General features: G+C 39.8%; 1 protein-coding gene across 1 annotated transcript in view; it reads left to right on the forward strand.

The window, feature by feature from the left end:
• The first annotated feature begins 3,754 nt into the window (after positions 1-3,754).
• The window catches only part of MEP1A (meprin A subunit alpha), a 37,088-nt gene continuing 16,859 nt past the window's right edge, over positions 3,755-23,983 (forward strand). Inside the window, 8 exon segments of the mRNA XM_044237464.1 lie at positions 3,755-3,844; positions 3,846-3,899; positions 3,901-3,934; positions 4,023-4,073; positions 9,148-9,188; positions 9,912-9,987; positions 17,459-17,576; positions 21,507-21,682. Of these exon segments, the coding sequence (XP_044093399.1) occupies positions 3,755-3,844; positions 3,846-3,899; positions 3,901-3,934; positions 4,023-4,073; positions 9,148-9,188; positions 9,912-9,987; positions 17,459-17,576; positions 21,507-21,682 (640 nt within the window).

Below are 23,983 nucleotides of genomic sequence, written 5' to 3' on the forward strand. Positions count from 1 at the left end.
AGAGATGGTCTGGATGGGAATCATGAGAGTGTTTATTGAATATGCAGATTCCTAGCTCTCAGCCCTGACCTGAATTGGAATTTGCAAATTCCAGGCCCAGTATTCCGTGATTTAACGTACTTTCCTGGGGAGTTTGAAAGACCCGATAGCTTGAGAACTGTTTACCACTGGGCTGAGTCTTTTTAGTAAATGGTGCAGATAGATGATATGGAACATGGGCCCTGCATGTTGAAGCTTGGTGGCGAAGGCTTCACCCCTGGGCTCCTCCAGCCAGCTGTAGGCAGAGAGAACTGCCTCTCAGGTGGTATTCTAGAAACATTGCCAGGAGCTGTGTGGCTTTGGGGAGGTTTCTCAATCTTTCTGTGTCAGTTTTTTAACCTTTAAAACAGGCGTAAGAGTAGTGTCTGCTTCATAGAATTGTTGTGAGGACTAAATGTATAATACGCTTTAAATCCTCCCAATAGTGTCCAGCCCACAGGAAAAACTATGTACACATCCGTTGCTGCTGCTCCTATGTCTGTTATAATTATTATTCCATTCTCCACTGCCTAGGGTGTCTGTCCTCTAAAACCCAGGAATCATGGGTGATTTACCTGTTGGCCCTTGATCTGTTTTTGTAAATAAAGTTTTATTGGAATGCAGCCATGCTCATTCCTTTATGTTATCATCTATGGCTGCTCTCCTGCTGCAACAGTAGAGTTACAAGGACCACATGACCTACAAAGTTTAAAATATTTAGTCTTTGACCCCCTTCAGAAAAAGCTTACCAACTCTTGCTCTTTTTGCCTTTGAGCCCCTTTTAAATGTTGATCACCCAAAGGAACAGCAAAGGTGGTTGTGTCAGATGTTAACTGATAGTCTGATAGTCTGTTCAGGGCAAGCCCTGTGAGTGAAGCAGAAAGCAGCAGGTGAATGAAGCAGAGGGCAGAGGACATCCCTGAGAAGAGCCTGGAGGGATAGGACTTGGCCAGTCTCAAGGGGGTCCTGACCTCAGCTTTTATGAGGCTGGAGCCTACCTGACAACAAGAGAGGGCGTTCCTTTCCCACCTACCAATGGCTTCTCTCTTCCAATCTTCATATCACTTCCTCAACTGGTCAGTTTCTAAAATATCCTCACTGAGATCAAAGCAAACCACCACATCCAATAGCTTCAAAGAAAATGATATTTTACTGTATTTCATCCAGCATGATTAGTAAGTGCCCACCATGTGCTTGACCCTGGGGCAGGTACAGAAAATAAAACCTGGCCCTTGCCCCATGGAGTCCTTAATCTATCTTTGAACTGCAAAGCCATAAACTCTTCAAACCCAGGACTTAAGACTCCAACCTTGCTCATTGGACACCCTGGGACATAAAGTGCCTAGGATTGCAAATCACTGGTAACTAATTAACACCCAGAGTCAAGATCATAAATGAAAATCACCTGGGGCAGGTTATGTTTGTTGAAGACCTATGATCCCATTAGTGGATGTTGGCTGAGTAAGAAGTGTGCTGAGCATGGTGTTCTTCTTGCCTGTCTTTTGCCAGAAGACAGCGTGCATGGACAGAAAGAGCTATAGTTACCCAAACCTTCCTCTGTTTCTTGCACCTGTGTTTTTGATAGGTTATCTCACTGAATCCTGTCGCCCTCCGCCTGCAAGAACGACAACCAGCCTGGCATGGTGTTAATGCTTCGTCTCTTTATTTCGACAACTTTCTTAGCTTATATGTGTCAGGGTGACCAATAAGGGGCCAAACAATGGGGAGAGCCAATGAGAGTCCTTTTACTATGCTGATTAAATTTGAAACAGCCAATGACTATGTCCTCCTTCAGGTGGGCTTCACCAGAAAGTTCGGTGTTCACTTGCAGCGTATTTTGCTGGCAGTGAGCCAAGCACCATCTTGTAATGGCGGGGATTTTCCCGGCCGGAGGTGGTCCCCGACAGAATCCTTATACTAATCCCATTAAATAGGCACCACTACCCAATTTACATAAGGAAAGCAAGGTGCTCAAAGTAGAAGTGGGATTTAAATTCCTGTCCATCTGACTCCAAAGCTTTTGCTATAGTATATCACTTAGGTAAGTTTGAGAAGGAAAGGAAAGATAAAAGCGTATCAGGGGGCAGGGAAAGGTGAAGAGAATTCAATAGCCCCTCGACTGCCTGTTTGAAGAACTAAAGTCTGAGATTAAGCAGAAAGGTACCAAGGCAAGAGTGTTGCCCTTTTCTTTAGAAAACAAAACAGCCAAGTCCTAAACCCCTACTTCCTGGCTCCAGAATGAACGATATCCATTCTTTCAATTACATTTAAGAACTAAAAGTCTCCTGGGTGTTCCTCCCATATACTTAGAGCCATTATTCTCATGAAGTTGATGTTCATCAAGTCCATCCCCAACCATTTTTTAATCATTAAGATTGTATTTGCTGACATAAGCCCTGATAGCTGTTGGACAAGTTCAGATTCTTTTGGTGAACACTGGTGGCTTCCCATGGTTGGAGATCGTGGGAGATGTCTCTCTACACCCTCTTACAACCTCACGGTTTGTGGCTATAGTGGAAAGGAAGCCATCACAGATCTCCTCAGCCCATTCGAGGTGAGCCTCTGGCTGTCATGCCTCCTATTTTACAGCTCAGGAAGCCCCACGTTCTGCCTTGGGAAATGCTTTTCTGACAGAAAGTGCTCTTCCGACCACAGGACTGGCCCATCTGGCCACACAGTAGGTCTGAGGTGGAGATAGGCAGGGCCTGGACCTTGAAGATTGCCCTGATACCGCAGACTCTCATACCTCTTGTATGCAAGAGTAGGAGGGTGTATAAGTACACACAGTATCATGCTGGGCAGGTAGGGCCCACTGTGCACACCTCTTTCCAGCCCGCATTCAGTAACATGACATTGGTAGCTTGAAATTGACCACAGTGGAGGCCTTTACACCCTGGAAATCTGCAAAGACTACATATAAGGTCTTGTTCCCTCTGAGAACTGATTGGTGAACATTTATCTGTGCATGACTGAGTATACCCCATTCTTTTCTTCCTGTATGAATACATTTTTCTAGTTCTTTACTATTACAAAAAAAATACCACGATGAATATGTTATATAGTACTTTATATACATATGTGTGTATTTCTTTAGGGTATATACCTGGAAGTCAACTTTTTAACTCTTAAACTACGCACATTTCAATTTACAGGATAGCATCAGATGGCTGGTCTACCAGCAGTATGTAAGATTTCTGGTTCCCCCCCATTCTTGTTGACACTTGGTTTGGCCAGCCTTCTTCATTTATGCCAATCTGAGTTTGAGGTAGCACTTCATTTGCATTTGAACTGACATTTTTTCTTTTTTATGTCCTTTGATAATCCCCTTAAAATATTCCCATAAAGTGTTTATTCATTCTATATTGGACTTAAATACTTTATGGTTATTTTATAGATTATTTTTATTTCTATTGTGAAATGGATGTTTTATCTGTCATACGAGCAGTTTTTGATGCTGTCAAGAATGTTATTGCTGGTGTACAGAAACGTTACTGATTTTATATGCTCATCTCAGCATTAACCTTTTCAAAACTTTCCCAGTCTGGGGAGCTTGAGATTTTATGTTAAACTTGATATCTGTCCTTAAAAGGGTCAATGACATTTTCTTTGGTTACTTTTTGTAATGCCACGGTACATATAGGAGGGTCAAAGTTTCTAAGATGACTGCCAGGGCAAGGTCCAAAAAGCATTTATCACAAGGTGTCTTTGTCTTTGGTGAGTCTGTTCATTCGCAACAATGGTTTGGATGAAATTCGCTTGTGTTCTCTCTTTCATCTTGTTTGTTGCCCACATAGCAGCTGTATCAGTAAGTAGAGTTCTGCTTTTCTGGATATTTAGAAATATTAATTCAAGTATATGTTACATATTTTCTGTATGTTCATTTTCTTCCAGATTAATCATTTCTCTAAAGGAAATGGTAAGAATCAACTGAAATGCATAGAGTGTTTTCTGAACTTTCTTTCGTTCATCAAGATTAATAACAATTTGTTTCCTACTTTTAACAGAACATGATGAAGAGTTTCATGAACAGAAGGATATTTCAGAAATCAACTTAGGTGGGTTCAATTTTTGCCTTACTAATGCTTTGAAATACTTTTAAATCTTGTGCTACAATTGCTGTAAAGCTCTTACCTTCATGATAGAGTATTGGGTAACTTTAAGGGAGAAATATCTATTGGTACTTCATTAGAATTTGCAGTTTCTGAAAAATGGAAATGTGGAAAGAGAATGATGGTTAGACCAAATTTTCTAGAGGAACTAGTGAGTGTTCCATGGATCTAGAAATGCATCACATGATTTTTGTTTATAAAAATGTGGATTTTCGGGGTGATTGCGTGGCTCAGTGGGTTAAGCCTCTGCCTCGGCTCAGGTCATGATCTCAGCGTCCTGGGATCGAGCCCTGCATTGGGCTCTCTGCTCATCAAGGAGCCTGCTTCCCCCTCTCTCTGCCTGCCTCTCTGCCTGCCTCTGCCTGCTTCTCTGCCTGCTTGTGATTTGTCTCTCTCTCTGTGTCAAATAAATTAAAAAAAAAACAAAGACTACTCAGAAAAAAAAATGTTGATTTTCCTGTTTCTATTTTGAAAAAACAAAAGTGGGTGATTATATCACTTGCTACATATACACATGCATATGTATGTATGTATACATGTGTAGTATATGCTAAGGTTATATTTAGTGGGTGGAAGCCCTAGCTCCTCTACTGGTACATCATATTCATTAACACCTGTTTGCTCAGGACTTAGGGAAGGTTGTAAAGGTGTTTCCATTTCAATGTCTTGTCTACAAACATTTTTCTTGAAGAATTCCATTGATCTGCCCCATTACTGAGAGGAGAGAGAAGCTGGGTTATCCTCTCTTTTCTCTCTCATCCTGTTTCTAAAATGAGGGAGAAGACTTTACATTCTGGGTATCTTTGGTTAGGATTAGCAAGCTGCAAACATAGTCATGATCTTAAACATCATAAGGTCTACAAAAGCTTTATTATCAATTGCATGTTTATTTGTCAAATACTACCGTAGAGTAAGGGCTGTTTTCATTCTGCAGGAAGGGATAGGAATTTCCTTGCGGTTCAGGTGACCTGCCCAGATCACAGATGGCAGTGATGGGACTCACTCCAGGTCTTCTGATTCAACTCAGTGCTATTGGAGGACTACAAAACTGAAAAAATCCATACCTAAGGGTAGAATTTCTTTGACTTTGTCCCAATTTATAGGGAGGGCAGGCTCCATGATATATAACTGGAAAATCTTGAGATGGTTTTAAAGAAATAGTTTGGTAAGGTAAATGGGTGAATGGGCCCCAAGACTTCAGCCAGGCTTCAAATGATCTGTTTTTAGTGTCAGGCAATTAAGGTATATATGGATTCGAGAGGATCTGAGAGTTTAAAACTGGGTTGGGACTAGAGTTTTCCTGATCTCATCCTTATTTGTCTAGACCAAATAAATTTTTTTTTCTTTTTTTTAACCTTAGAGCCATTGTTAATGCTTCTTCTGAACTGTGACTCTAGTGAAGAAATTTTACTATGTGGGTTTTTTTCTCTTTTTTAGGTCATTCCAATCCAGCTTCCGCAATTGTTAGAGTTGGCCATATAGCCAGTTCCTATATCATAAAATCTGTTCAGGGAAAGTCAAAGAGAGAGAATTGTTACCTTTTCCTCTGTCTTCTCTTCATGCCTCACAATTTAGCCTCTAGCCAAGGATTGTGGCTTTCAGTCTTCATTTCAGTAAAAGCAATTCCCCCCTTCTAGATCCGAGGCTCAGAACCTCTGAGTCTTATCTTCCTCTCAAGGTACACGCTATCGATCAGCCACTGATATTCGATCTAACATCAAATTATATCATGGGTTGTGACTGCTCAGCACTTTCTCTTTTCCTGTTCCTGTCCAAGCCATCTGGTCTGGCTACGTTCTTGCAACCTCGTAACTGGTCTTGCCTTTCTGCCCTCACCCCACGCAGGCTATGGCTCAGAGTAGGCAGAGCTCTTCTGATAGGATTCAGGCCATGTCACTTCTCTTATCCAGTCTTCCAGTCTTCCATCACTGGCCGGTGCTGACCAACATCTCTTCCAGTGTAGAACAAAGGCCCTAGAACTTAATTCCCAAGGTGTGTTTCACAGGTCAGTTTCACCTGTACCACCCAAGAGTTTCCTAGAAATACAGAATCTTTGGTCTCATCTCAGCACCTTCCTGTTGATGGACCCCAGCTGATTCCCTGTACATTAAAGTTTGACATGAGCTGACCCCGGCCAGCCGTCTGATCTCACTTCTTACTGCTCTCTCCCCTCTTTACTTGGGCTCTCCAGCCACCCTGATCTCCTAGCTGTTCCTCTACAAAGGTGGTTCTCAGTGTGTCCCTCTCCCCTCCCCACCGGAAGCATCAGCATCACGGAGACTGGTTAGAAGTGAAAATTCTTAGGCCCTGTCCCAGACTTGCTGACTTGAAAAACCCTGAAGGTGGGGGTCAGCAGTCTGGGTTTAACAAGCTCTCAGGAGATTCTTATGCTAAAGTTTGGGATGTTGCTCTAAGGCTTTCCTGCCTCTTTTCTTTTCTCCCCCTCCTCCCCTTCCCCTTCCTCTCCCTCCCCTTCTTTTTTAGATTTTATTTATTTGAGGAAGGGAGAGAGAGAGAAGACAGGAAACAAGAGAGAGGGAGAAACAGACTCCCTGCTGAGCTGGATTCCAGGGCTCTGGGATCGTGACCTGAGCCAAAGGCAGTCACTTAAAGGAATGAGCCCCTCAGGGGCCCCCTGCCTCATTTCGATTTGCTGTTGCCTTTGCCCTCCATACTCTTCCTTTATTCCCCACTCCATCAGATTTCTGCTTTAACGCCACCTTCTCCAGGGAACTTCCCTGACCAGCCTTTATAAAATATCAAACTCCCTAACTCTCACCACTTTTCTCCCCTACTGTTCTTTTTTTAAATTATTATTGCTTGTTACACCATCTGCTACTTAACATTTATTCATTTGTCTCTCCTCCCTCTCCAGTCAAGAATGTCACCTTGTGAAGGTTTTGTTTTATTCTCTGCTATATCCCTAGCATGGAGACCAAAGTCTAGCACACAGTAGGAGCTTAATAAGTATATGCTACCTGAGCAAACTGGTTAGTGATTCTCCTGAGGCTTATTTTTTTAAAAAAATTTTTATTCTTTAGGGGCACCTAGGTGGCTCAGTGGGTTAAAGCCTCTGCCTTCGGCTCAGGTCATGATCCCAGGGTCCTGGGATTGAGCCCCGCATTGGACTCTCTGCTCAGCGACGAGCCTGCTTCCTCCTCTCTCTCTGCCTGCCTCTCTGCCTACTTGTGATCTCTATCTGTCAAATAAATAAATGAAATATTAAAAAAAAATTTTTTTTTTATTCTTTAGAAAGAGAGAGCATATGTACTCTTGCAGGTGAACTAGGGGATGGGGTGGGCAGAGGGAGAGAGAGCGGGGTCCAGGGACAGGGATTCTATCCCACAATTCTGAGATCATGACCTGAGCCAAAATCAAGAGTCAGATGCCCAACTAACTGACTGAGCCACACAGGCACCCCTCCTGAGGCTTATTTTTAGTGAATTTTTGCTTCTTTGGGATGTGCTTCTCCCCTCCCCCACAACTGCTGCACTCTCTTACCCCTCAATGACCCCATCTACACTGACCAACCTGGGGGCCAAGGTCTAAATGAGCTTGTTCACGTCACTCTAGAAGAGCCCAGCTCTCACCTCCATCCCTAAACCAGGCCTGTGTCAGAAAATGCATGTGTTTGTTCATGGTAAGCCTGAGCCCGAGTATGGATAGACTAGTATATATTACTCCTACTGAAAAGGCAATTCAAAACCTGGGTCCTAATGTCCATGGGGCAGGGTATCAGTGCTATTTGTTTCTGTTTAATTGTTCCATTTTCAAGTACATAGGTGAGGTTTATGGAGCTTAAGAAATAAGGGCATGGGGAAAGGGATCGTGATACCATAGTTAGTCATTAGCAAGGGAAACAATGACTTCTCCTAATACCTAAAACCCCAATGATGTCATTTACCATGAAGAGCCATCAAATTGGCCAAACGGTATCTCTGTTACCATGTGAGGCCGTGGTGATAATTCTTTTTTTTTTTTTCTTTTAAAGATTTTATTTATTTATTTGACAAAGAGAGATCACAAGTAGGCACAGAGGCAGGCAGAGAGAGAGGAGGAAGCAGGCTCCCTGCCAAGCAGAGAGCCTGATGCGGTGCTCCATCCCAGGACCCTGAGATCATGACCTGAGCCGAAGGCAGAGGTTTAACCCACTGAGCCACCCAGGCGCCCCCGAAGTGATAATTCTTTAGCTAGATTTCCCTGCTGTAAATCAGGTGCTGTTCTCAGAATTAAGTACAATCCCCTGACCTTGTCTGAAGTATTTTGTGATTTACAGGGAAGGCTGTTTGTCATACATGAGGGATGTCATAAAAAGAGACATTCTTTTAAATGCTCATAAATTTTCCCCACAAGGATTTTTCCTTTTAAGACTTCTATTTGCAAAACACTACGAGGCCCAGAATCAAGGAATAGCATAAGGGAGGAAGTTTATCATGCTAAGCTCCTGATAGCAGGTATCTGGAGATACAGTTTGAGTGGATCCATCCATATTTGCCTGGTCTTTATTGCAAGGGCATTATCTCGAACTTGGCTTTTAGAGGGTACCAATGTTTTTTCACAAGACAGAGCAAAACCAACCCATTTACCTAGAGTCACGAAGAAGGATGGAACGATAGCAGAAAGGGCACTGGAAGGGGGTCAGGAGTTCTCAAGCCCACTCAACTGCTGATAACCCCGTACATTACTTCTTGTCTCAAGACTCCCTTGCGCCCCCCTAAAGTACAAGAGGTTTGGAGTCGATGACCAAAAAGATCCCTCCTAACTCACTTCTTACTTTTAAGATTCTTGGACGAGTTTTCTTGTTCCAAAATGAAGACAGAGGATGTGAAAATACATGATATTGATGGGCTATTTACATTTACTCAGAGGGAATTTAGCATTGTTTGGAAAAGATGTTGACAAAAGATTAACAATGCAAAGTTTGGAAATGGAAAATATTAATTTTATTATGAGAAATGCATTTAGTAATACTCATTCAAATCTTCCTTTCTTTCTTTTTTTTTTTTCAATCTGTGTCTAGCTGCAGGCTTGGACCTCTTTCAAGGAGACATCCTCCTGCAGGTGAGTATCTCTCAAGGACACAATTAATATTCCTCAGGACTGGCTGTTTTTTATGACGGGGAGGCTCCGCTGTGTCAAGCCCTGGGCTAAACACTGTGGAGGACATGAAAGAACCTAATCTATCATCTGTGTCCACAAGGGCTTCCACTTTGGTTGATGATGACAAAAACAGATGGAAAATTAGCAAACAGTACAAAGAATCTATAATTATCACATTACTTGTTCACCCAATTTTCCTAGCAAGTGAAGAATGAGAGAAGGAAATGCACCAATATGTTTAAAGTGGCAATCTCAGTTTTTGGAGATTGCGGATCTTTGAAGTTTTATCCTTTTTTTTTTTTTTTAAAGATTTTATTTATTTATTTGACAGAGAGAGATCACAAGTAGGCAGAGAGGCAGGCAGAGAGAGGAGGAAGCAGGCTCCTTGCTGAGCAGAGAGCCTGATACCGGACTCGATCCCAGGACCCTGAGATCATGACCTGAGCTGAAGGCAGTGGCTTAACCCACTGAGCCACCCAGGTGCCCCTTGAAGTTTTATTCTTAATGATTTCTCTGAAGTTTCTAAATTGTCTGTGATGAACTTAAATTGTTGTACAATCAGAATACAAATGCTATTGTTTGAATTGTATGATAGGTTGTTTGTGGTGTGAAAGTTTAGCGAAGACAGAAGCCAAGGGGCCTAGAGGACTCACCTTCCCAGTCATCTTTGTCTTTTTTCCACAGAACTCCAGAAATGGCCTGAGAGACCCTAGCACCAGGTGGAAGTTCCCCATTCCTTACATTCTGGCTGACAATCTGGGTAATATTAATTGTTTTAATTAGGAATTTTGGGCTTTGCTCTTCTACCCCTGCACTCCTCCAGTTCATAGGTTTCAGATTGGGAGTAACACCAATGCATATGGGGGTTTCCAAGCCCCGATAATTCTTTATCCCATGGGATGAAAGGCATGACCTTATATTGACCCAGTGCTACTTAACGAGTCTGAGATACAGCGCATAGGATAGTAATTTTAAAAGTTACAAAGTATCAAATAATAAGTTTAAAAGTACAGAACACATTAATGTCTGAATATAACCAAAAGCGCCCCCCAAAGAACAAAAATGCAATGAAATATAATTTAGCTTCACAACCATAACAAATTTACGCTTTAAGTAATAGTTTGTTTGGGTGAATCTACGTAGATTTTCAGCATCCTGATTTCATCCCCTTTTGTTAGGAGACAAACATTCCACACTTTTGAGAGCTAGAAAAGTCTATATTTCCCATGCTAGGAGTCCTTGTTCCTCAGTATTAATAATTTCAATTCTTTTCTCTCTCAAGATGAAGGACTGGTTAAGTCATAGTTCACTCATTGTTGGGAATAGTACTCGGGAGAAATAAATGACTATTCAAAGCCACGCGTCGACACTGCCTGACCCCAAGCTGGTGACTGACAGCTGGGCAGCCAGATGAGGCAATGCCCTCGAAGCCCAACTCACACGGAGGCAGGAGGATCAGAGGAGAGGGGAAGCTGGGACAAGCCCGCTTGATCTCAAGGCACTGCCAGGCTGCGCCCTCAGGAGACGCAGCTCATGTGTCAGTATTTTCCATCGCTGTTAGCGCTGGTCCCTTTTCTGGAGGACAGCTAGATATATGCAAATGCTGTTGTTCTCAGTGAATCTTTTGGAAATTTGAGGTTTTATTCCCATTCCCCAGGATTGCCCACACTTTTGCAAATTCTCAGACACCCATATTCACTGGAAGGTGATTTAAGAAAGGTCAACTTTCGCGAGGGTACTTTCCCGCATGACAATTTTTCTCCCTGCCTGTTGCACCTACGCCAGCCCCCCTTCCATCAAGACATAGGCACACCAGTATATGCCGGACATGTGCCTTCACCTAATATTTGGTTGAAGCTTCCCCAGGCCTCTGTGAGGCGTTAGGTCTGTGCCTCTCAGACTTTTGTGTACCTAAGGCTCCCCTGGGATCTTCTGAAACTGTGGAGTAGAAGTAGTAAACTTCAGTAGTCAGGGTCTGGGATTCTGGACAATCCCCCAGGTGATGCTGATGCTTTCAGTCGGCTGGGCCCAGTGTGAGTAGCAGGTGTCTTTAGCTGTAGCTGGTGACTGATGAAGGGAGAAAGATGGAAGACAGGTGGACTGAAATACGGTAACAACAGTAAGGACACAGCGGTGGTTCTCAGCACCACGTGAGAATCAACTTTAGTGTTAAAATAAGGGCAGATGCCCGAGTCTATACCATTGTAGAAAGCAGACATAGTAGAGTTTCATATTTGTACACAATTTTTTAATTAAAATTAAACTTACTCAGAGTAAAATACACAACTCAGTGTAAAAGTCAATGGCTTTTGATAAATGCACATATGTATGTGACCCTATCTCCCGTCACTCCAGAAATTTCCATGTGCCTGTTTCCAGCCAATCCCTACCCTCCTCTCCAAGACACTACCATTCTAATTTTTCTCCCTATCAATTAGTGTTACATGATTTATAGGTAAATAGAATCCTTCAGTGTTTACTCTTTTGTATCTGGATTCTTTTGTGTAACATGTTTTTTATGTTTTTCCATATCATTGTAGATCAGTAGTTAATTATTATTATTTTTTTTTTTACTACTCAGTAGTAGGACAATTATTCATCCATTTTTCAGTTGATGGATATTGGGTTGTGCCAAGTTACTTACATATATATATAAATATATATATATATATAATTATATAATTATTATTTGTCTTGAGCAAATGTCTAGAAATAGAATTACTTGATTATACGGCAAGTATATGTTTAACCTTAGTAAAAAAAGCCGTTTTCCAAAGTGGCTATACCATTTTTCACTCTCACAAGCAATGTTGCTATGTCCCATTTGCTCCACATTTTCAATAGCATAGGTGGAATTAATCTTTTTTAACTGTAGACATTCTGGTGGTTACAAAATGGAATTTCACTGTGATTTTAATTTGCATTTCCCTAATGGGACTAATGGTATTTCCCACATTTTCATGTGCTGTTGGTCATTTGTGTATGTTCTTTTACAGAATGTCTGTTCAACTCTTATTATGCTTTTTTTATTGTATTGTTTGTCTTTTCATTATTTGTAGAAGAACTTCATATACTGTGGATGAAGTCTTTTGTCAGAGATAAGTAGATAGATATCTTGAATAATTTCTCTCAGTCTGTGACTTTCCTTTTTGTTTGTTGTTTTGTTTTTGTTTTTTAGGCAGTGTATTTGTTTATTAATCTTTTAAAAGAAGTAACTTTTGACTTGCTAATTTTCCCTTTCTTCTCTGCTTTCTATTTGGTTGCTTTTTGTTTGTCTTTATTATTTCCTTTCTTCTACTTAATTCCAGTTTATTTTGCTCTTCTTTTTTGGATTAAAGGTGGAAATTTACATCACTGATTTTAAACTTTCATTTTTCTAATAAAATATGTTATAATATGGCATCTAAAGCTGTAAATTTTATTTGAAGTTCTGCTCTAACTGTTCTTCACAAATTTTGATATGGTTGTATCTTCACTAAAGTTTAGATATGTTCTAATACCTGTTGCATTTTTTTGAAATCCATGGGTCAATTAGAAGTGTGTTTTTTAAATTTACAAGTGTCTATAGCGCTTCTAGATATTGTATTATTGATTTCTAGTTTTAATTTTGTTGAGGTCAGAGAACATATTCTATAAGATTTTGGTCTTTTGAAATTTACTGAGACATATTTTATGGCCTATCTTTGTGACTGGTCCATGTGTGCTGGGAAAGAACTTATATTTGGCTGGTGTGGGTGTATTATTTTATCCAAGTCACATAGGTCAAGGTGATTGTGTTGTTCAAATATTTTTATCTGCACGGAGTTTTGGATAGTTTTATCTGCTACTGAGAGAGAGTTGTTAATAACTATAATTGTATGTTTATTTATTATTTTAGCATTTTCATGAAACTGCTCTTTTGGACAAGTACATTATTCTATCATCTTGCTAAATTGACCTATTGTTTAGGGAAATTTCTCTTTATGTCTGGTAATCCTCTTTATTTTGAAGTCTACTTTGTCTAATTTAAATATAGCTACACCAGTTTTTTTTTTTAACTTACTGTTTTCACTGTGTATCTTTTTTAGTTTTTTATTCCTAACCTATCGTTGTCTTTATATTTAAAATGTCTCTTTTTTAGGCAGTATATATGGGTCCCACATTTTTTTTTTAAAGATTATTTATTTATTTATTTGACAGACAGAGATCACAAGTAGGCAGAGAGGCAGGCACAGAGAGAGGAAGAAGCAGGCTCACCCCTGAGCAGAGAGCGCAATGCAGGGCTCGATCCCAGGACCCTGGATCATGACCTGAGCCAAAGGCAGAGGCTTTAACCCACTGAGCCACTCAGGCGCCCCTGGGTCCCACATTTTTATCCAGTGTATCAACTTCTGAATTTCAATTGAAACATTTGGTCTATTTACTTTTTTTCTGTTTTTTTAAGTTTTAATTTTTTCTATTTATTTTTTAATATGAATTCAATTAATTAACATATAATGTATTATTTGTTTCAGGGGTACAGGTCTGTGATTCATCAGTCTTATATAATAGCCAGTGCTTATTACAGCACATACCCTCCCCAATGTCCATCACCCAGTTACCCCCATCCCCCCCACCCTCCTCCACTCCAGCAACCCTCAATTTGTTTCCTAAGATTATGAGTTTCTTATGGTTTGTCTCCCTCTCTGGTTTTGTCCTGTTTTACTTTTTTCCTCTCTTCCCTTATTTATATTTAATGTAATAATTGATAAAGTTTGATTTAGAACTATCAGTTATTATTTGCCTTCTATTTTTCTTTTATTTCTTCTTTTTTCTGGCTTCTTTTGGTTAGATCCAACAATTTAATATTTCATTTGGTTCTTGTAGTGGCTTTTTAGCTCAATCCCTTTGTATTATTTTGAAAGGTTTTGCTGTAGGGATTACAATTTGTAACCTTAACATGTGACAGTGTACTTAGACTTAATATTATGCCATTTTGCATAAAATGTAAGCATTTTACACCACTATAATTCCATTTATACCCCTTTCTTTTGTACTATTGTTGGCTTATACTTTTCAACTATGTATTTTATAAACCTCATAATAGTGTTATCATTTTTTTGCTTTAATCAGTTGTCATTTAATGTAATTAATGAAGAAAAGTAGTCTTTATATTTACTTTTATACTTGGAATTTCTGGTGTTGTTCACTCTTCCTAGAGATTTAAGTTTCTATGTGGTGTCATTTCTCTTTAGCCTAAAGAACTTCATTTAGCAATATATATTTTTTTCTTTTTAAGTAGGCTACATAACCAGCACGGAGACCAACATGGGGCTTGAACTTACAACCCTGAGATCAAGCCCTGAGCTAGATTAAGAGTTGGATGCTTAACTGACTGAGCCACCCAGCTGCCCCTTCCTTAAGCATTTCTTATAGATTAAAACTGTTGGTGACAAATTCTCTTCTTTCTCCAAAATAACTTCTTTATTGCCTTCATTTCGAAGGGCAATTTTCCCCCCCACTGGAAATAGAATTTAACAGGTATTTTCCCCTTCTTTAAAGTTTGTAATTATTGTCTTTTTCTTTTCCACATTTTATTATGAAAAAAATTAAATATATAAAACAACTGTGCAGTGAACACTCCTGTACTCATCAGCCTACATTATACAAACATCATTCTGCTACATTTGCTCTATCTTATGGAAACATCCTGTCCATCCTTGTATCCTTCTATCAATACATTCTGTTCCTGACACATTTCAAAGTAAATTTCATGGACCAGTGTGCCTTACCCCAAACACTGCAGCATATGTATCTTTAACTAAAGTTTAATGTTGGTTTATGGTTCTTTTTAATGTAAAATATACATACAGTAAAATGCATGGAGTCTTAAGTGTACAGGTCAATGAGTTTTAAAATATTTAGACACCTTACAATTTATACATTACACTTATACAATGTAAAAATATTCATACAACTCCTATTAAGATATGGAGCCCTTTTATTATCCCAGAAATTTCTCCCACCTACTTTCATAGTACTCTTACCCTTCCAGAAATAACTTTTTCATTGTTTTAATCATAGGTGAGTTTTGCCTGTTCTAGAATTTCATACAAATAGAATCATTTTTTATTCCTTTTTTGATTATTCAGTAAAATGTTTTCGAGATTCACCAGTGTTGTGGACATCAGTAATTTGTTCCTTCTTATTATTGAGTGGTATTCCATTGCTTGAATACAGAATATCACAGCGTGATCCGCTATTAATAGCCACTTGGGTTGATTCTGTGCTTGAGTTATTTGACTAAAGCTACTATGAACATTCCTGTACATTCCCGTTTTGAATATATGTTTTTATGTCTCTGGTGTAAACATTTAAAGTGAAATTGCTGGGTTATAATATAGAGGTAGGTTTAGTGTTGGATCTCTTTCAAAGTGCTTGTACCATTTTACAAACTTCCATGAATGATGAATGAAAGTTCATTTATTACACATCTTTGCCAATATTCTTTGTTGTTAATCTTTTCAATTTTAGCCATGTTGGTGGACATGTAGTGGTATTTAATGGTTGTTTTAGTTTATTTATTGTTGTTTCACTTTCTTTTTTGCTTGCTTATTGGTCATTTGTATGTCTTCCTTTGTGAAATATCTGTTTAAACAGTTTGACCATTTAAAAAATTTATTTGTCTATTTTCCTTTGAGTTATAGTTCTTTATATATTCTAGACACAAGTCTCTTGTCAGATTTGTATTTTGCAAATATTTTGCCCCAGTTACATTGTTTCTGGTCTTTTTTCTTAAACTTTTGTGACAATTAATCTGTCTTGGGTATAAATATTTATATTCTAGATGCCACAAAGAATAGGTAAAATTTCATAAAAGTCTTTCAGTAGGCCTAGTGCATACTCTTGTTGTCACCCATGTTGTGTCCACAAGTCATTTACTGATCATTCCACTGATTTATTTAATGACCTTAGTATAATTCTATGACACCTGAACTATGGAATCTCCAATTTCAGGTTTATTAAATGAAGTAAGGGCCAGGAAAACATAAAGTAAGTACTTGGTAAACTGCCAAGAATTATAAACTCTTTGAGAGAGTGCACAAAATCAAACATACAACAAATACAATTTAACTTTATATAACTTAGCTTAAATTTTAACTTAGAGCTCCACCTTCAGTGAGTTGATGGGAGGGGAAAAAAAAAAAAACCAAAACCACATACCAAGTGAAACGTAATCTCTGTTCCTCTGGAGTATCGTTCCTCTCCAGCCCATGCTTGTCTTGTGCAATGCCACAGCACGTGCATGTTAGGGGAAAGAAAGACATTTGATCTTTGGTCACTGGTCCTAATCTACAGGTTACTGGTAAGCATCTACTGTTCTAGCCACTTCAGATCCATTAGGCTTCTGCTGCTTTGGATCCAAGACTGAGTCCTAAAAATCTTTTTCAAGGTTATTTTCAGGGCTACCTGTGTAGTCTTGCCATCTCCCCAGGGGTCTCGCAGGGAAACAGGACGATATACCATCTGTGCTCCATGTGCCTTCAGACCCCGTACATCTCTCTAATCTCTGCTCTCTTCCACCCGCAAGAGGGTGTACCTTTTTATTTTTTATTATTTATTTTTGTTTTTTTTTAAAGATTTTATTTATTTATTTGACAGAGAGAGATCACAAGTAGGCAGAGAGACAGGCAGAGAGAGAGAGAGAGGAGGAAGCAAGCTCCCTGCTGAGCAGAGAGCCCGATGCGGGACTCGATCCCAGGACCCTGAGATCATGACCTGAGCCAAAGGCAGCGGCTTAACCCACTGAGCCACCCAGGCGCCCGAGGGTATACCTTTTTAGACTGGTGTAACCATTCTCACTGCTTCTCTCTGGATGCTTTATTCACTCAGGAGAGAGAAATGGCTTGCAGTCCCTTCTGTCTTCTGCTCTCTGGCTTAACTCTGCTGGGGCAGTGTCCTCAGGATCTCCCCGTGAGTTGGGAAGGGGAAGGGAGGAAATGAGGAAGTGAGTTCGTAATTTTGTTCAGCTACACACACGAGTATATTCTTACTTTGTTAGTATATTAACATTGTGTATTTAAAGGCCATAAATAATGTTTATGTAAGTGACTAGTTTTATAGTTTTAGTTTCCAAGGAATCTGCTTACTACCAAAAAATATATCATGGGCCTCTGTGGATTTCATGTGCCGGCAAGATTTTCTCCAACTATGTTATGTATATTATCTGAGATCTAAGTAATTCTCGTTGATATTTTTACTGATTTCTGCAGGGCTGAATGCCAAAGGAGCCATTCTTTATGCCTTTGAAATGTTCCGCCTCAAGTCCTGTGTGGATTTCAAGCCCTATGAAGGAGAAAGCTCATACATCATATTTCAGAGGTTTGAAGGGTAAGAATGAAATTTTATGAAGTGTGTAGTCATACCTCTTTTTGTTTATAAAAGTGATACATGCCTTTCAAAAGAAGAAACTGGAAAGAAACTAAAAGCAAAATCAAATCTTTCTCTGTGAGTTTTTAAAGTCTGTAATGTTTTTAATGATCTAGATGGAAAATGAGGTTTTTTTTTTTTTTTTGGATACCTCTGGGCCTAGGAAGATTCATTTCAATTTTTTCCCTGGGTTTAGGTCATGTTTTAAATTATAGTACTTTTTCTTCTAAGTCAGGTGTATTAAAGTATAGATTATACAGCCTTTTTTATGGTACTCGTTTAAATTACGGTGCATTGTTGGCTGGACCTCTTTGAAAAGCTCTAGATGTAGTGCGTAGTTATTTATTTCCCAGGAGAAATAAAGGGTTTATCAAGAAAGAAGTTGTTGTTTTTTTTTTTTTTTTCAGTGATATTTATGTCAATGAACCTGGGCTAGATGAGGTTGGGAAGTCAAGTGACCACCAGCTGTGACTGCAAATGTGTGTGTCTTGAAGGCCCACCTGGGGACATTTCTTCCTGCTGCAGTTCCCCACACTGCTTCTAGAAGTTGCCTGGATTTGGTTGTCTAGTTCTGTCAGCATTTTTGTTCATCGTGGATGGATGATACAGAGGAGGAAGAAACTTAGCGCATGATTTAGCCTCTTAAGGAAAAAAAAATGCCAAAAATAGTAGTAACAAAAGTTAAGTTGTGATGATCACTTAGATAAAGGTCAAGTACCTTTACTTTCTTGAGTAATTGCTTTCTTGGCTCAGACTCTTACTACAAAGGGAATTTTTGTACAGCTACTAAGTGCCAGGAAGTGTGCCCATCTCTGAATACAAAGAAGCAAGAGACAGTCTTAGACCTCACAAGGTTTAGAGTAGGCACCTGGCTGGTGGAGCAACAATGAGTAAATAGTTCCACACACTGAAGGGAGTGCATGGGCTGTAAGAGGACAGGGAGGCAGAGGAAAGGGAAGGACAGAATGGGGGATGGGAAGAGAGCGAGAGAAGAGAGAAAGGGGAAGGAAGAAGAAGGAAGAAAAAAAGGAAGAAGCGATAGAAGGGAAAAAAAAGCCTAAACACGAATCTGGCTTACTTGGAGAACTCATTCGGTTCTGAGTGTGTAAGGGGCAGACAGGTGAGCCACGGAACCAGGATGATAAACAGGAGTCTGGTAAAAGACAAACCACGTGTGAGGGAATCCATCGTTTAGGGCATGACTCATTATATGTTCAGTTTTCCATTTTAGGAAGATTACTCTAGCAACAGTGGAAAAAGAATTGCTGTATGGGCAGGAGTGGTGGCAGGAGACCAATGAAAGAAGGTCTCAGTTGTCCAGGACAGAGAGAAAAGGGGACCTACACGAATGAAGAGGCAGCTGAAATGAAGAGGAGTGGGGACGCCTGGGTGGCTCAGTGGGTTAAGCCGCTGCCTTCGGCTCAGGTCATGATCCCAGGGTCCTGGTATCGAGCCCCGCATCGGGCTCTCTGTTCAGCAGGGAGCCTGCTTCCTCCTCTCTCTCTCTGCCTGCCTCTCTGCCTACTTGTGCTCTCTCTCTGTCAAATAAATAAATAAAATCTTAAAAAAAGAAAAAAAAAGAAATGAAGAGGAGTGAATGGATTTCAGAACTATGAAAACAGGGAGACTTCTCAAAAGCTGTCTGCCTGTCTACATGAGGGGTTAAGAAGAAAGAGGAATCAAAGAAGTCTCTGAGTTTTGATTCAGTGATGGGCGAGGGGTAACTTTATTCTCTGAGTTTGGGAATGTTGCTAGGAGAACCACTTTAGGAGTAAGATAGTGAATGTGTTTCTGGTCATGTGCTGAGGTTCTTGTGGGTTACGTAAGTGAAGATAACCAATAGTATTTGCATAGTTTCTTTTTATGTGAAGGAAAATCATGTAAAGTATACCTTGGGCCTTGCCAAGTGCACCGATTTTAGAGTTTCTCTGTTTTTGACCTTTTCATCTTGTTCCTTGGCAACCTTTGTGCTTCTAGAAAGTACCAAAGCCTTTAATTATTTATTTAAGATCTCAGGGAAAAAACCCCTTCATTTTCTTAACATTTTTGTTTCCATTTTTAGCTACCACTTTTTCTTTTCTTTTCTTTTTCTCTTAAAAACTAAACAAAGCTAATGAGATAACTCTCTAAAAGTTCTCTTTTTCCTAGTAAAATTCTCAGGGCTTCTTTTTAGTTTGTAACTTAATCCCCAAGTACTTAATGAATGGGTAGGTCAGCTTTGAGGGACGGTGGCTGGAAACCCTGAGTCTGGGAGATTCTGACTGCCCATGGCCAGGAGGTGTCTCTGTTACATGTAAGTTAGGAGAAGGGAAAGGGAGGAAGATGGTCTGGGGCAATAAACTGCCCTAAACTGGCCCCAAACTCTTCAGGGCTAAGGTCGTTGGAAGTGGTAAGTTAACGGGGCTTTTTTAGAAAGTCAAGGGAAAAGACCTAGAGCTGCAGAGTTGTGGCCTTTTTGCAACTTACACGTTTCCTTTGGAGGAGGGATGCTTTTTAAAAAAAGATAAATAGTAAATGCTTCCTCTGGACTTTGGCTATCTCAGAGTCGACCGATTTGGTAACGAAATGCCGCTGTCAGAGAGGCAGATTGTTGGCTGTGATGTTTGCTTAGCTCAGTGAAGTTTCAAAAGATCATTGATTGTATTCTTAAAATTGCTGAATTTCATGGTATGTAAATTACCCCTCAAAATGTTGTTAGAAGATAATTAAGATATGCCTTTGAGTAAAAGTCAGATCCATTAGCATTTAAAGGCATATGATATTAGTAATCTCCGGGAAAACGCAGGTAAGACAATGTGACAGGTAAGAAAAGACAGGTAAGACAATTCCAAAGAACTTGGAATCCATCGGTCACCTTTAAAAGTATGGGCCAATCTCTGATTCTGTTGAGCACTGGTTCGAGAACGGATCCTCTTCCACAACTTAGAGCAGATGAGGAACAATTCGTGGGAAGCTTCAGATTTGCTTAACGGAGGAGGAAAGTTGGATTCATGAAAAAAGACAAAAAATAGTTGGGAAATAAAGGGGACAAGAGGCTGCACTATGAGGAAGGTGGAGAATCTGCCAGGAGCTCCTGAGTCTACTGTCTTTTGCGGGAAGTGATGGGTCCTTCTGGCCCGAGCCTTTCAGAAATGATAGGTGGCCAGCTCTGTGCTTTCAGAATGCTGTGCATCGGCTAATAGCCAAAGAAATGGACTTGCTTCTTTAATGAGGTTCTTTTTCATGATCATAAACCTTACACCTGTTCACTGTAGGAAATTTGGAAATTCATTTCAGTATAAAGGAGAAAATTTAAATCAACCATAGCCACCACCCAGAGACAACTTAATATTGTGGTACAAAACAATATGTTATTCTGTAGAACGCCCTTTGGGCTTGTGAAGGTGAGAAGGAATGCCAATTTTTATATCTTTCTACTTGGTGCAGTATTAGGATTGATTTGCCTCGGAGTATATTATTACTTCTATAATGGACCACCACTTTTTTTTTTTAAAGATTTTATTTATTTATTTGACAGAGAGATCACAAGTAGGCAGAGAGGCAGGCAGAGAGAGAGGAGGAAGCAGGCCTCTTGCTGAGCAGAGAACCCGATGCGGGACTTGATCCCAGGACCCTGAGATCATGACCTGAGCCTAAGGCAGAGGCTTTAACCCACTGAGCCACCCATGGACCCATGGACCACCACTTTTAAATTCTACTTATTATTCCCTTTAGGAAATGTTGTTCATTTAACCAGTCCCTTATTTTGAACTGTTAGCTTATGAGAATGCTATTGATCATTTCTTTTTCTAATCAAACCTAACTTCCTTCAAATTTGTGCTCTGGAACCCTGTGAATTACAGCCACTTGAGAGTTCATGAGGAGAAAATTTCCCTCTTCTCTTCTTTGAAGGTGCTGGTCTGAGGTTGGTGATCATCACGTGGGACAGAACCTTTCCATTGGCCAGGGATGTGACTATAAGGCCATCATTGAGCACGAGATCCTCCATGCTTTGGGATTTTACCATGAGCAGTCAAGAACTGACCGAGATGACTATGTGAACATCTGGTGGGATGAAATTCTTCCAGGTGGGTAGAAACCCAAGGAAATTGGATGGGATTTGCTGTTACATTTATCACTTGCTGGGACTGACCCTGGGATGTCCGGACAGCATCTATGTGTGGATAGAAGCCTCAGCTGGGAACACAGAATAGGAAAAGGTTATGATTTGTTGGCATTTCCTGGGACCTGTGCTCATCTGATCATAACTGACCCCAGATAAGGGCCTTAGGGAATGGTATATATTGGCTAACTCAATGTTAATTGGAAGTTGATCAGAAGCCTTTACTTTGTTTCAGTGTTTTTGTTGAAAATCTACCTAAAATGCTATTTTCCTGTCGTAGTCACCTGACATCCCCTGAGGATGTCATAGTCATTTTTCTGGATGTGAGATCACATGTAGGCCTAGGAGTCTGCATGGAGTTTAGCTGAACATATGATCACCCTAATACATACTCAAGAACCTTTTCGGTGCTTTGCCAAATCAATGACAGGTGTTTAAAAACAAAATAAAAAGACAACAAAAATGAATTCTTTTATCTGAAATCGTCACCCCGATTGTGTTCATTCCGACTGGTAGTCTGAGTTCTAGTTAATCAAAATTTGCCTGCCTTTCTTCCTCCAGTCTTCTTCCATCCTCCTTTGTAAGTACCTCTATCCTTCTGCCTCCAGCCATATTATGCAAAGGATAGCACAGTCTTATTTTACTTCCTGTTATGCAGGGATGTTCTTCTAACAATTTCTATGTTCTTTAGCTTCTTTAGACTTCCTTGGACACCACCTTTCCTAGTTGTTTGAGACAAATAAGTAGATAGCTTTTGAGTATACTAAAACATTTCTTTTTGAAAGATTTTATTTATTTATTTGAGAGAGAGAGAGAGAGAGGGAGAGCACATGAGTAGGGGGAGGCACAGAGGGAGAAACAGACTCCCGGATTTGTAGGGAGCCCAATGCCTTGGGGCTGATCCCAGGACCCTGAGATCATGACCTGAGCCCAAGGCAGACTTTAAACCAACTGAGTCACCCAGGCACCCCCATCTCCCTCCTTTCTAAAGATTTTATTTAATATTTTTATGGGGAAGGGAGAGTAAAACAATTTTATTGAACAATTTCCCAATGTGCTAGGAAAAAAAAATCAATACTATATTTCTGAAAACACCTAGATTTTAATTAGGAATTGGTTGAGGAAATAGAAAAACATTCTTTTTGGTAGCAATAGATTAATAAAACCTTGACTTATTAAAATACCTTAACTATTACCATATGTGACTTTCATGAGGCGAGTGATTATCTGTTTTATTAAGATTCCAGTTTCATATATGGGTTCATATATAACAGCGCGTCTATAATAATTTTACTTTTTGGGACTCATAAGATCTTGTCGTACATTAAAATTAAATACAAATCCCCAAAGGACTTCTGCCAGAATAGCTCATTTTGAAGTATGGTGGGTCAAAATCACCTCAGAGGTTTCTTGATCCGGGTCCCTCATGTTCTGATATGTCTATGAATGTGAAGTGGTGGGGAAAGGAGGAAAGCCGTATCATTTGTAAAAACCTAATACAACCTAATACAACCAGGATTGAACCTCCACCCCCGCACACACTTTCACCCGTCCTACCACCCAACACTGAGCTAGAGGTCAAGTAATATTCTTCTAACTTGAAACAATATATCAAATATAATGTAGCTGTCTCCTGGATGTAATTGTGTTATAACTGGGTCTGTGCAGGTGGAGAAGGAGAATGGGGTCATTGGTGATAGGAAGCTAATATCCCCTTGTAAGACTCAGGGCACTATTAGATTTTGTCTCTATTTGCCTAGAGGCTTGGATTTCTTACCCTCCTGTACATAAACTTGGTTCTGCTGAGCATTAAGTAATGATGTAGAGAACATTCACACTTTCAAGCTTTGAAGAACACAATGATTAGTGCTTTTAGAATGATTTTCAGCCAAATGAGTTTCCCTTTCTCAGAGGGAACCAGCACATTTGCCCAGGTAATTTTCAGACTTGATCAGTTCTTGGTGGAGCATGAGTTACTCAACATATATTGCTTATCTCTTACCTATATTTTCATCAGGTATAATTCCATATATCTAAATTTCCTGCTATCCCTGGAGAACTGTTCTCCAATGAGATGTCAGATTATTAAGATGGTAAGCAAGGGCAGTATTATTGCTCAGGATCACTTAAAATGTTTACTTCCTCTTGTCTTCTGTTGATGACAATATTACCCTTCAACCAAAGATGATACAGTGTTGGCAACGTAGTTCTCTCCCCAACTATATCTCCATCTCTTAAGCCAGAATTGTGTTTTTTGGATCTGTTC

Source organism: Neovison vison, chromosome 1 (assembly GCF_020171115.1).
Source record: "Neovison vison isolate M4711 chromosome 1, ASM_NN_V1, whole genome shotgun sequence".
Taxonomy (NCBI): Eukaryota; Metazoa; Chordata; class Mammalia; order Carnivora; family Mustelidae; genus Neogale; species Neogale vison.